At 37.9% G+C, this 14,865-nt stretch overlaps 1 protein-coding gene across 5 annotated transcripts in view; it reads left to right on the forward strand.

Moving 5' to 3' along the window:
• NFATC2 (nuclear factor of activated T cells 2) overlaps window positions 1-12,757 on the forward strand; it is a 239,644-nt gene extending 226,887 nt beyond the window's left edge. For all 5 annotated transcript variants that reach the window (XM_070744612.1, XM_070744611.1, XM_070744608.1 and 2 more), the window contains one exon: window positions 4,337-12,757. In XM_070744612.1, coding sequence (XP_070600713.1) covers window positions 4,337-4,392 — 56 coding nt within the window. In that variant the 3' untranslated portion in view covers window positions 4,393-12,757. The remainder of the gene's footprint in view (window positions 1-4,336) is intronic.
• Window positions 12,758-14,865: the final 2,108 nt, after the last annotated feature.

Below are 14,865 nucleotides of genomic sequence, written 5' to 3' on the forward strand. Positions count from 1 at the left end.
TCAGCGAGGGGATTTTTGCTTCTGCACATGCGGAAATGTGGGCGCACCTGTGGCTCCATGCACAATTTTGCTATCTCCACAGGTGCAGAAGCAAAATCGTGCAAAATCCCACAAGCATTCATGAGCCGCGGCAGCGAGCCCAATTTAGCGTTCCGGCTAGAGCCTACCCCTGATAATACCCTCAACACTGTTAAGCTATTTACTAAGTCTGCACTAGATTTTTCTCATCATTCCTATCACCCATTAGTGTGAGGAAATGGCTGATAGGAATGATTAAAAAAATCTAGTGCAGACTTAGTAAATAGCTTGACAGTGTTAAGGGGATTATTTGTTTAGCAGAGTGATGGCGTTCTGGGGGAAAACTGTTCTTCTGTCCAGTTGTCTTGGTGTGCAATGCTCTGTAGTGACGTTTTGAGTTGAAACAGTTTATGTCCAGGATGCGAGGGGTCAGTAAATATTTTCATAGCCTTCTTTTTGGCTAGTGCAGTATACAGGTCCTCAGTGGAAGGCAAGTTGGCAGCAATAGTTTTTTTCTGCAGTTCTGATTATCTTCTGAAGTCTGTGACAGTCTTGTTGGGCTGCAGAACCAAATCAGACAGTTATAGAGTGACTTATTTCATGGGTGTGGCTTGTTTGTCATATGACTGGGTAGGAGCGGCTTGCCGGCCATGTGACCAGGTGGGAGTAGCTTGACAATCATGTGACCTGGGGTGGCTTAAAGGTCATGTGATTGGGTGGGAGTGGCTTACTGACCAAGATAAGTTTTCAAGTAGGTGCTTGGACTCTTTTTCAGTTGATTAAATCCCATTATTTGAATAGCCACAAATAGGGCAAATGATAGACAGCATTATTTGTTGAGGGGCATAATAACATTTTAAGGTTTTGTACTAAACCCACAAGGTTCAATATGATAACAGATTAGGTAAGTAGCTCAATTTTCTTTAATTGCTGTAAAAGTTCAGTTCTAGATAATGATTATAATAATTAAAGCATTTATGGGTAAAAACATACTATGTAATTATTTCCTATTTTAAAAGCAATTAAGGATCATACTAAGATACCAGAGAAGGAAGGACAATAAAAAAAACTATTAAGTAGTCAATAAATAATGCATAAACTTACTACCCCCACTGTGTCTTGTACCCCCCACCCCACCCCCATGGAGGCAGCAGCCCATTACTGATTAGAACAGAACAGAACAAAAAACCTGAAGGTAGGATAAGAAGCAATGGATGGAAACTAACCAAGGAGAGAACCAGCCTAAAACTAAGGAGAAAATTCCTGACAGTAAGAACAATTAATCGGCTTAGTGAAGTAAATTTGAGTAACATAGAGGCATGTATAATATACACTAGCAAGCAGAGTTTTACTGTGAGAAAACACCAACATGTTCATTAAACACTGAAAGATATAAACGTACAGCCACCCCGAGTCCACGGAGAGGGGCGGCATTCAAATCAAATCAAATCAAATCAAATCAAAATAAATACATACATACATACATACATACATACATACATACAGTGGTACCTCTACTTAAGAACTTTTCTAGATAAGAACTGGGTGTTCAAGAGTTTTTTGTCTCTACTTAAGAACCATTTCCTACTTAAGAACCCAAGCCCAGAAAAATTTCCCAGGAAATTTGAGAGCAGCATGAAGGTCCGGCCAATTTCCTGCTATTCTCCCTTTAATCCCGGACATCTGAGCTGCCAGAGGAGCCTTTTGGTAGCACCTAAGGAGGCTTTGGCAGTCCAGAGCGAATGAAGCATTTTCCTTTCTCTGGGCGCTTGGACAGGGAATAAACCTCTGCCAGCACCCAGAGAAAAGAAATGTTCCCTTCACTCTGGGCAGCCAAGGAGTCACCACAGTGAAGGAAAGGCGCTGGCTACAAAGCAAGCGAGCGAGAGGAGATGGGAGCCCTTCAGTGTGGGAAGGAAGAGGCAGCAGGTAGCAGCAGCAGCCAGTGTATGGGAGGCAGTGTATGGGAGGTAGCCTCGCACCGGGTGTATTGGAGGCGCATGCTTCTCCCCGCCACCTCAGAGTACCTCTTTTTTTAAAAAAAGCCTTAAAGTTTTGGATTTTTTTGATTCCCCTCACATCACCTTTTTTAGCAGCGACTCTCCTCCTCCTCCTCTTCTTCCTCCTCCTCCTCCAACCCAAATTCTGAGCTTTTATTTCTTTCCTAATGGGTTTGCACGCAGCCTTCTGCTGCACAAATCCCAGCAACCAGTTAGGTCCCACAGAGTGGGCCTTCTCCGGGTCCCATCAACTAAACAATGTCATTTAGCGGGACCCAGGGAAAGAGCCTTCTCTGTGGAGGCCCCGGCCCTTTGGAACCAACTCCCCCCAGAGATTAGAATTTCCCCCACCCTCCTTGCCTTTCGTAAGCTTCTTAAAACCCACCTCTGCCATCAGGCATGGGGGAACTGAGATATTCTTTCCCCCTAGGCCTTACAATTTACACATGGTATGGTTGTATGTATGTTTGGTTTTATAATAAGGGGTTTTTTTAGTTGTTTTAGTATTGGATTGTTACATGCTGTTTTTTATTACTGTTGTTAGCCGCCCCGAGTCTGCGGAGAGGGGCGGCATACAAATCCAATCAATCAATCAATCAATAAACAAGCAAGCAAGCAAGCAAGCAAGCAAACAAACAAACAAACAAACAAATAAATAAATAAATTTGCTTTTACATTGATTCCTATGGGAATAATTGCTTCTACTTAAGAACATTTCTACTTAAGAACCTGGTCATGGAATGAATTAAGTTCTTAAGTAGAGGTGCCACTGTATTGAGGATATTTTGTACACTGTCTGGAACTCTTGTCACCTAACTGAACTATGCAGTTAACAGGACCGCAGTTTACTAAATCACAATTCGACTGGCCCTGCAGAATATGATCTGAATGATCCATAGTTGGTGCAAAACATAAAAAATGAGAATGAGCTTGCCAAGACTCTTCCATCTGCAATCTGGACAGGATTCAGTAATCAAAGTTCGTTACATGTGTGTTGATCCTGTATTTATAAAAGTCAGTGGAGTGTTGCATTATTATATTACATTACTTTAAATAAACCAGAAATGAAAACTCCCATTCTTTCCAGGAATCCAGGAAAGTATTCCCCCCCCCTCTTTTTTCTTTCCATCTTTTTACAGTTTGCAAGTTACTTGAGACTGAACGATAATGATGGACTTATTTATTTTATTTATTTATTTGTCATACAAATATAGTATTGTAGTATGTTTAACATAATATAAGTATAAAGTAGAGATAGAAAAGATAAAAAGACATTAGGACAGGAACGGTAGGCACAAAGGTGCACTTATGCATGTCCCTTACAGACCTCTTAGAAAAGGGAAGAGGTCTATTGTAGATAATGTAAGGTTGAAGATTTGGGGATTGGGGAAAGAAACAACAGAGTGCAGTAGTGAATTCCAGGCGTTGACCACTCTATTGCTGAAATCGTATTTTCTGCAGTCTAGTTTGGAGCAATTTACATTAATTTATTTTATTTATTAGATTTGTATGCCGCCCCTTTCCGTAGACTCGGGGCAGCTCACAACATAATAAAACAATTCATAACAAATCTAATAATTTACAATTAAAAAATGTAAAGTAGTTAAGAAAACCCCATTTTAAGCAGACATACCTACAAACATACCATACATAAATTATATAGGCCCAGGGGAGATATCTCAATTCCCCCATGCCTGACGACAAAGGTGGGTTTTGAGGAGATTACGAAAGGCAAGGAGGGTAGGGGTAGTTCTAATCTCTGGGGGGAGCTAGTTCCAGAGAGTCGGGGCCGCCACAGAGAAGGCTCTTCCCCTGGGGCCCGCCAACCGACATTGTTTAGTTGACGGGACCCGGAGAAGGCCGACTCTGTGGGACCTATTTAGTTTGTATCTATTGTGTTGTTGTTGTTAAACGTGAAGTAGTCGCTAACAAGGAGTACATTGTGATGTATGATTTTATGATTTTATGAACAACAGTTAAATAAGTTTAGAGGTGGCGTAGCTGTAAATTTTGTAAACGTAGTAATTGAAGTCTGGAGGAGTTAGGTAATTTGTTGTTTGAGGAGGAGCCGAGGACTCTTTTTGTGTAGTATTTGAAGACTTGTGAAGACTTGAAGACCATCTAGCAGGCTTCGTGGCTAAACTCCAGCAGTTGGGACTTGTCATTGCCAGATTGTCATAGTCCTAACCCATTGTTGAATGGCAGCTTCTCAACAGCCACCACACAGATGGCTTTATATTAGACTCTTTCATATTTTCTATTCAGTAACATTTCTGCTTTTGTGTTTCTTTTCTCTCTCTCTCTCTTTTCCTTCCCAGTTAATGAAATTATCAGAAAAGAGTTTTCTGGACTCCCTGCCAGAAGTCAGACATAGAAGATGAGATTCATGGGACAACTTTTGCAGTATCCGTATCTGACTTCTAAGATTCTTCTCTTGTCCCGCCCGCCTTTTGTTTCCTCAACTGATCATCTCGAGGCACCAGTTCAACACCAGGAACAATGCACTGGCATCCAGCTGACAATTTTATGTAAGACAACTCAGCACCTCTCATTGTAAACATCAAAGAAAGCTCTCTTCCTTTTTGACCAAAGATCACACAGTTCTCATGTAACCTTGCAAGTGCCTGATATAGATTACTGAAGTGTCTAAGGATGCGTACCATGGACTAGAAATGACAATTGGGGGAAAAAGGTCCAGAAACTTTTATTGAACTAAAGTATGGTTGTGTATATGAATGCATGTTATAGACGCTGGATGAAATTTACAACTGCCAACTCAACCAAAACAAAAAAATGAAATTAGGTTTCTCATACAAAGCATAGTCAGAAACAATATTTGAAACCCTCCAATACTCAAGCATTGAAACTCCCTCCCTTAAATGAAAGGGAACAGATCTACGTATGCAACATTATTTTTATTCTTTTTTTCAAACAGAAGCATGACCATCGCTCTGCACAGATTCACAGGTGTTTAAAAAAAAAAACCCATCAAAATTAAGCAAGGAGGCTGCTGCAATTGAAAATGAATGAAAATCATCTGGTGTGGGCACAGCTTCTAGTAAAAATGTAAAGTAGGTTTTTAGTTGTAACTTTGTCATATCTTCGCTCTATTTTTAGATGCACCAAAGACATATTTCCACTAGACTAGAAAGTATGTAAACTCAAAACACAATGCAGTCGTCAATTTAAAGCCAAACAATGTCTACAGAAAAGAGCTGAACTTGCATTTGAAACTCTGAAATGAATGTTAAAGCTAAAATATTTAACTTTAGCTGGAGTGTGCATTCTATTCCATACTGTTCTATGCAGCATTTCACTGTTCAGTATACAAATTTGAAACTGATTTATCCTAGATTCTTTCCCTTCCATACAAAAATATCAAAAGGTTTTTTTTTTACGTAAATCAATCATCTCAGTTTGATTTGGAAACTGCTTTTATGGTTTAACAGTATAATTTTGCAGATCTATTGAATCGTTCAACTCATGAGAAAAATCACAAGATGGCATTCATAGAGAATGTGAGATACTAAGTAATTTAATTGGTTAAGCATAGAAATAAATGTGTGATGCAGAGTAATTTAATCAGTTAAAGCAAGTAGGGCTTGAATGATTTATTCATTCTAGCAGCTATCAAATTATCCAAAAATCTCAGAGCCTCTTTTTATTTTTGCTACAATAAAGTTTTTCCCCCAAAATGTAAATTGTTTTTCTACTGAGGATTATCATTGTGTATTCTGCATTTAGATGTTATTCCTCTAAAATTTTTGTTGCTAGAAGAAGCCACTTTTTTTACTCTTTTGCCCAATATATATTGTTGTTTCTTTTCTTCATCCCTTGCAAAATTGAAACTGTGGATCAGTCTGTGTAACTCACATAGTACAAATTGGAAGTGCGTAATTTTCAGGCATATGTAGACTTATCCAGATCCCATCATATAAGGTTCTTAAAGAACTGATAAAAACTAATAAAACTGTTGTAATTGCCAGCTAACAATTTGATTTTGGTTTCTTGAGGATTGGTCCTAATGTTCAAATTTATAAATGGGCATGTAGGACTGATAAGACTACATATGCAATATATGTATCTACGCAGTACAAGAAAGGAGTTATGATGGAAACTTTTTATCCATATTTTCCTAAGTTTCATTCAGAGAAGTGAAATAAAGGAAAAGATGAAAAGCAGCTGAATTGGATGGTAGTAGAGATAAATACAAAAATAATTTTCTAGCTGCGACTAACTTAACTCCTCAAAGTTAAGTAAAAAGATTTATTATATGAATCCGTTTTCAGTTTCACTTCAAATTATCCTTTAATGCTAGTCCTTGAATACATTTCATAATCGTTTTCTCCACTAATCCTCAAATGTTTGTCTAGATACCTGGATTTCAGACCACAACTTGGGCACAGTTTTGTGCCAAATATAAAATACCAAAGAAACTTCATTTATTTGAATTTCTTTGATGGGTTATTGTTCTTCCACAAGAATACTACCGTTTTATACAAATTGTTTATCTTGCTCTTTGCCTAATCTATAGAGTATTTTAAGGATCTTGGCTTTTAAGCTCTAAAACACCAGCTAGAGGAAATACATTCTTGACAAAATAATGGATCTTGGTTAAAAAGTAAAGCGTCCTTTAAGTTAAGTTTAATTCCTTTGACTCCATGACCACGTATCTACAGTGAAATTTCTTTGGCAATAATATGCAAATGATTTACAATTGCTTTCTGTAAGGACATTGGCATCCCTAGTTTATATACAGTAGTAAATCTTTGTGTCAATTTGTTTTTAATCAACATTTGGTGTGAAATTTACCCTTTCTGACTTATAACTAGTGTTTCTTCATAGAGATGGGTTTATATATCTCACTAAGTGAAAAACGCAACCAACCAACCAACTAATGACTTAATATTATTTGTGAACCAGGAATATTCATGTTATTTATACCAGTGAATGACTGCAGAGGATGAAAAATATCACTTCAGACTTATAGAGTGATATTTTTCCTGATCCAACTACTTTAATCACATGTCCTTAAAACCTCTTGTAAAGTATATGTAAACATCGAAAAGTAGTCATAAGTTTTTAATTCTCTTTCATTTCCTATGGATTGAAACCATGACAGTAGGATGGCCACATTGCTTCTTCGTCTGCTTCTCGGCAATATCTAAAAAAACCAGCGTTTTTGGGATGCAATACAGTATATATATAACGGCTACATGCCGGCAAGCTGTCCTCCTGTGTCTGATTTAGAATATTTAGCAAGCAACCCTTTGCTCATACTAAAGCCTTAACCAAATATATATTTCTCAAGCAAAGACAGATGTTTGTCTTAAAGAATAACTGGATACATTTAAGATAGTACAGGTAATTCTGAAACGTTTAATGAATGAAATTATTTATTCTGGTTTCGAAATAGTTCTACAGTGTTAACATTTGTAAACTTCATGTAAACTTTTTTAATTATTACTTTAGTCTAAAGAAATGTAAGGTTTGCCTTGCACAATTAACTGCCTTGTGTGAGTAATTTGTTCTCAGTTTATCTGGAAGACAGCCATAGCTGCATATGAGGAAATTCATTTTTTTTCTCCTCAGTTATCTGAAAGCTTCATGATAAGTGCCTTCCTGTCATTGTATCAAAAGGCCTCACAAAGCATTGTCTATCAAGTGAACAACTGTAATGTATTTTCCATTAGTGTTTTATTATGCTAAAGTCAAAGCAGTTGATTGCAACTCAATGGCATTGTTTTTTCAACATTATTATTATTTCTTAATCACGGCTTAGGCCTACATGTTACAGGATGAGCATTTGTAAACTTTTGCACTAAATAGATGAGGTCGTCCATCTTAGTATGTAAACAGTCAGATGGTGTTGATGAGAGGCAACTCGTGCTAGTAAGAGCTTTTCATTACTTTGGAATGCATTTGGCATTAAAGAATACCAAAGAAAAACTGCACATAGAATGTTTTGTGATTTGAATGGATTTTTTTTTCATTGTGAGGAATTCTTTTTTCCTTTTTCCTTTCCTCTAGTTTTTGATCTGTGTGTTTAGAGGAGAAATGTAGGCTAATTGGAATAATAGTGATACTGAGATGGAAAGAATACCATATGGTTGCATATGGTTAATACTGACTGCGGGTTCAATCCAGACAAACTGAAGCGCTTTTCCATGTATCATTTGCTAGACAATAGTTTAATGTAATAATTTGTTATTCCCTTTATTCTGTTCAACACCCACTCCTCTTGTGCAATAGCTATCTAAAACAGAAAGCATAATTCCGTTGAATTTAGAGAGAAAATATCTGAAACTTGTATTTTAACTCAAGCATCCTCAAATGTTTTGATTCTTCTCCTCCCTAAAATAATAAATGATTTTGAATAAATGAATGAATGAATAAAACAAATCCATTGTTAAGAGTTAGAGTTGGGCAAGAAATAAATACCCCACTTAATAAAAGGTAATCTCATTATTGTCATAAATGTTTGACTTAAATCTTAATTGGATGAGCACTGTGATTATATTGATCATTTAAAACGCTTATATTTCCCACCCAGTAAAATTTTCATTTCAAAAGCTAGAAATTGAACATAATGGGTAAAATTATTGAAATTTACTACTATTGTCACACCCAAATTACAGATATCCTATAACACGACATATGGGAAGTCACCAATTGGCAAGAATTTGTCAACTGGCATCAATCACAGTGCTGAAGTATGGCTAGACCAGGGTTAGGCATAGTTGGATCTTCTATGACTTGTGGACTTCAACTCCCAGAATTCCTGAGCCAATTATACTAGCTCAGGAATTCTGAGAGTTGAAGTCCACATGTCATAGAAGAGCCAACATTGCCTACCCTTGGGCTAGACCCACAGGTTTAGCTGTACTCAAGGGTAGGTTCTAACTTACCTTGCTGCCAGTTCACTTCCTCCTGCGCCATGTGGGTGCACCGCATGAGCACATCCGCACTTCAGGCGACGCACATGTGCAGTGCTATTTTTTTAAAAAAACCGTATTTTTCAAACTGTAAGATGCACTTGTGTATAAGACACATCAAGATTTCACAGAGATAAGTAAGAAAAAAAAAGGTTTCGTCCTCTCCGGCCCTCAGGAGCATTCTGCAAGCCTCCCAAACCCTCTTCATGCCCCATTTTTTGCAAAAATGAGGCAATTTTTGAAAAAAATGAGGCATTTTTGAAAAAAATGAGGCATTTTTGCCTTCCCTCAGTCTCTAGGAGCACTCTCCAGACCTCTCAAAACTCTGTACACCCCATTTTTGTGAAAAATGGGCCCATTTCTCACAAAAATGGGATGTGGGGGCAGGGCTTCGGGAGGTCAAAAATGGCTGCATTTGGTGTAGAAAACGCACTAATATTTCTACTCTCTCTTAGGGAGATAAGATTATACTCGGAAAAATACATTTTAAAATCTGAAAACATGCCCAGTGCCAGAAACTCCGCTTCTGCACATGCTCAGGGGGAAAAGAATATTTTTTTTTAAAAAAAAAACAATGGCGGCACCCAAGGGCTGGCACTTTCCGAACCGGTTCTGTGACATCATCATGATGACATCATCATGATGTCACAGAACCGGTTCTGTGACATCGTCATGATGTCACCAGCAGGTCGCTACTAGTTCAGCCAAGCCACTCCGAACCGGGAAGAACTCACCTCTGGCTGTCCTGGGCTTTTCTCTCAGGCAAATCATAAATGACCATTGACAGTCCTTCTGCCTGCTTTGTCTGGGCAAGTCTGATCAACTAAAAATGCCGTAACCTCCACCACCTACTCGTGCCCACTCCCCCACACAAACTCCCAGGTTTATAATCCCCCCTTTAAGAATCTGTTTTTCCTCACACATTAGCGATCACAGGATTTGAAAAGATGCATATGTCTTTGGCTTGATTGGACTCTGCTTATCTATACATCTTGTTTGGAATGCATCGCGTTATAAACAAAGAGAACATTTTATTATATAGAAAAGCTGCTTCTTGACTGTTTTGCTTCAACCCATTGTCGGAATTAGCTATCCTGATTCCTGTTGTATTATATATATTGTACTATAAGATTTTTTTTTAAGGAAAAATTATCTATGATATTTTCTGGTTGCTACAAAAAAATGAGACACCTCCATGGTGGTGTTTGTAAATAATGTGTCTTTTCCTCAGAGGAAGCCTTCTGAAATGTTATTCTGTGGAGGCAAATACTATTGAACTGACTGAGTAAACTCTTGTGCTTATGGAGAGCAATATGTGAAGAAGCTCCCTCAGGGTTTCTTAAATGGATTCTTTCATTAACCAGCTGCTTCCCCTCATGCTCTCCCAGAGAATCAAACCAGAGTTGGACAAAAGACTTAACACCGCTTCCTCTAATGCTGTGATTTTTGGGACACCGCAAAAATCAGTCCTATAGACTCATAACATATGTGGCCTTCATAGATGCTTTAGTGCCTATTTGATGTAATCCGTGAATCATCCTTTATCTTGCTCCGTTGGATGATTAAGGATATATAAGTATATCAGCAAAGAAACTTCCTTTTTTTTCCACCTAATTTCATCTGTGCTAACTTGCAAATGTCTGTTTGTCTGCTTCACTGGCCAATCATTAATACTGCTTGTAAAAAATTTTTGTTTATTTCCGAATGCCTGTATTTGACAAATTTAACAAGTTGGGATCTGCATCTCTCTGAATTTCCTGAGCATTGTGTATAGTGTTGAAGGAAGGTGCTGAGAGAAATTGTATAGATTCATTTAAGCCAAAAAAATAATAATAAATTGTACACTGACAAGGGAATCCTACAGTCCTTTTGCAGAGGGCCTGTGAGAGACTGAGAATTTTGACAATCCTAGTTTTTCTTTAAAAACAAAACAAAACACGGTCCTCACAATTTTGAAGGACTGAAAACAATCAGAAAGATGCAGTAAAAAAAGGTGCATAAATGTATCCTAAAACTCTGTTATAATTACAATTATAATTATAATTATAATTACGATAGTGTAAATCAAGTGTTTTTCAACCTTTGCATCTTGTTTTCAACTCCCAGAATTCTGCCAAAGTTGAGAAACACTGCTGTAAATAATAAGCACATTAAATTGCAATCCATAGTTGTTATTTTTTTTTAAATTGGATAACTGGTGTCTCAGGAATGTGGTCATTATATACCCTACCAATAGACTGGTAATTTTTGTGTTGGAGAAAATGAAATGCAAGTTAGGTTATGCATCTAATTATTCAGCTTGTGTTATATGTATCCTCATTCCAGTTCATTTCTGATATCAGATGTCATAAAATGGTGACAAAGAACGTGCAATGTAAAATATATCAAAAGCAGCAGTGGGTTCTCCTGGTTCAGCCCGGTTCTAAGAACCGATAGCGGCAACGATAGAAGGTTCCGCCCTCCCACCCAGGATGCTTCTGCACATGCGCAGAAGTATCACAGACACACACACACACACACACAAACTGGTAGTAAAGGGTTTTAGAACCCATTACAGTAATACCTCTAGATACGAGCTGCTCCACATGCGAGTATTCCAAGATACGAGCCACAAGGGGAGAGAAATTTCTTTTCGAGACCCAAGCTCAAATTCAGGATACGGGCCGAGCCTCCACTAGGTGGCGCAAGAGTCCTTGCTTCTGGTTATCTTGGAGGGGAAAAACAAAGTCTAAAGCCATTTGTTCCAGATACGAGTTATTCGACATACAAGCTCCATTCTGGAATGAATTAAACTTGTATCTAGAGGTACTACTGACTGATCAAAATCCAGTCTACTGTTATTGAGCTTCCTCCATCCCACCCACCCCATCTCACTGCCTCTCAATTCAGCAGCTTTGAATGTTTTCAGTGAATTACCAAGCACCACTTGGAATTGCTATTGAAAAATGAGGATTAGCATCAGGTAATACCCCAAAGACGAAAGTATTCATGTCTCAGCTTTTGTGTTTGTGTGTGTAAGAGAGAGAAAGAGAGAAAAGAGAAAGAGAGAATGAATAGCATTGGTCCTTTGGCAACTCTGACCCATTAAGATTATGCCATTGAATTCCAGCCGCTGTTTGTCAAATATGAGGAGATTTGCAATCCTGTCCTTCTTGAGAGGTTCCCAGAAATATCTGGCGGACCATTGTGTGGACAGGAGGCTGGACTTTACCTGATCAGATGGAGGTCTTCTCAAATGACACCAAAGATTTCTGATTTTCCAAATTCGTATGCCAAATTAGTGAACTCTATACATCCAAATTAAAAGAATTAAACCTCCAAATTTGGCTTTGGCTTAAAATAATTCTTTGCTTCTGCCTCCTAGTCGTCAACATGTTTTACAAGCAGGAATTCCAAACTAACTTTTACAACAAACTTCCCTAAGATGCAATTCAACTTAGGGAACTAAGGTTTCTTTGGAGGGCAAGGAAGTCGAAATGAACGTGCATTTCCAAGCGCGGCCAGGTAAATATTCAGCCTGGGTTGCAGCTACTCATGCTTGCTTGATTCAGTGACAGAGTCATAGACGTAAATAGAAAGTAGCTTTATTGCTCAAGTTTAAACACATGACTAAATTGCTCGCTCGCCTGTTTTTAACTAAAAACCAAAAGAAAAACCCCACAGGAATAGTGGGTTGTATGACTTGTATCTGTTCTATTGTCTATGTTTTAATCTCAAGTCTAATTGTGATTTTGCTTTTTGTAAAATATTTTTATACAGCTTGTATTATTAAAGTTCAGCAATAAATTGAAGGACAAACAGCTACTTCCGTTGTTCTTGTACTTCACTGCAGTTAAAAGAAAGATTATTGTGATCCAATGAACAATGTCGGTAGGAACACTCAACTGATATTTTTGGAGCGCTAATCATTCCGTGTATGACAGTCAGCCTGATCCAATTAAACCATTCACTTAACCATGAAGCAAGAACTTAATGGGGTGTGATCTATACTAGATGTGCTCAACAGCTCCCTTGATAGCCGAGCTACTAAATCTCCCCCATAAAGCAAAGTGTTGCGCAACCCTGCTTCATCAAGTAGGGGTGAAGTGGGCAGGATCATTTATCCAATCAGTTATTATCTGGAGATTGACTGCAAACCCTTTGTAGGCTTTTTACAAAAAAAAGGGGGGGGGAATGAATTGCTGATTAAAATGATTTGTTGCGAAGAAGAAAATGATAGAGGGTTAACTGCTATATTTGCCACAAAGTATATGGGAAGTCACTCCATTAGATAATTTTCTTTTTCTTGCTTTTTTGTTATTCATATTGTCTTTTATCATCATTTTTTTCTATTCCTTATATGTTTAGATAGTTTTCTAAATCTCTATTTTAAGAAAAAGAATATTCATAAAATAAGTCATAAGAGCTCTCTACTCCTCCACTCGCAACATAATACCCTACGCAACTAGACTTACAATCCTAGGTTTAGAACTACATTGCCTTAAACAGGACCTAAGCATAGCCCATGAAATCATCTGTGACAACGTCCTTCTTGTCAACAACTACTTCAGCTTCAACCACAACACACAAGCAAACAATAGATACAAACTTAAAGTAAACCACTCTAAACTCGACTGCAGGAAATACGACTTTAGTAACCAAGTAGTTGATGCATGAAACTCACTATCTGACACTGTAGTATCATCACCTAACCCCCAAAACGACACCCTTAGACTATCCACTGTTGACCTCTCCCGATTCCTAAGAGGTCAGTAAGGGGCGTGCATAAGTGCACCAGAGTGCCTTCCGTACCCTGTTCTAATGTTTCTCTTTTACCAGTATCTTGCATATAAATATTGTTATATCTTTGTATACCACCAATATGTACTTGACAAAAGAAACAAATAAATAAAAAAAATCTGAGCTAATCATTCTCTTCTAGCCAAACCAAGTTCATGGAATTGTTTTATGGAATGAAGATCTCTTTCCAGACTCTCCTGATTTGGACAAAAGTTGGGGTATATTTCTAATAAGTAAAAAGACAGTTTTATAGCTTTGCTGTTTTATTTTAAATGGACAAAAGTCCATTTTATCAGATGCACAGAATGTCCCGAGGTGCTTTTTCAAGAGGCAACTAGACTTTCTGGTTTTTCTTTGAAAACATTTCTAATCTAAGAATATAATAAATAATGATTCAGTTAACAATTGTGGCAAGAAAGGTTGCAAAAAGCCACAATGGTGCAGTGGTTAGAGCACAGTATTGTAGGCTACTTCTGCTGCCTGCTGTCTGCCTGTGATTTGGTAGTTCAAAACTCACCAGGCTCAAGGTTGACTCAGCCTTCCATCCTCCAGAGATTGATAAAATGAGGACCCAAATAGTTGGGGGCCATATCCTGATTTTGTAAATCACTTAGAGAGGGCTGTAAAGTACTGTAAAGCAGTATATTAGATTAAGTGCTGTTGTTAAAATGGGGCAAAACTCATTTAATAACTACCTCGCTTAGCAACAGACATTTTAGGCTCAATTTTCCTTGTAAGTCAAGGACTGTTTCCCCTATGGCTTCTCCCCACTCCTCACAACAGTGTCTGTATATAATATGTAAAGTTCCTCTGAAGTTCAAACAGCATGCATGCATTTGGTAATGTTAGCTGTGATTCCCAAAACCCTATACCACAATAAATTTATAAATCTTTCATGCATAAAGGAAGAAGATTCTGGAATTAACAGCTTCCCTCGTTTAAGAAAGAGTCATCTGAAAAGGAAATTCTGCACAATCTTGCCTTCTTGTGCAAAGCCACTGATATGTGGAGCTCTGATCTGACAACCCCAAATAAATTCATGTTAACATGCCACACACTGAGTAAAGTTTTCCCACTTTGACGATGACACAGATGGTCATATTTCATATCAACTGGTGCACATTGTTAACAAG

This window comes from Erythrolamprus reginae, chromosome 3, assembly GCF_031021105.1.
Source record: "Erythrolamprus reginae isolate rEryReg1 chromosome 3, rEryReg1.hap1, whole genome shotgun sequence".
In the NCBI taxonomy this organism is placed as follows: domain Eukaryota; kingdom Metazoa; phylum Chordata; class Lepidosauria; order Squamata; family Dipsadidae; genus Erythrolamprus; species Erythrolamprus reginae.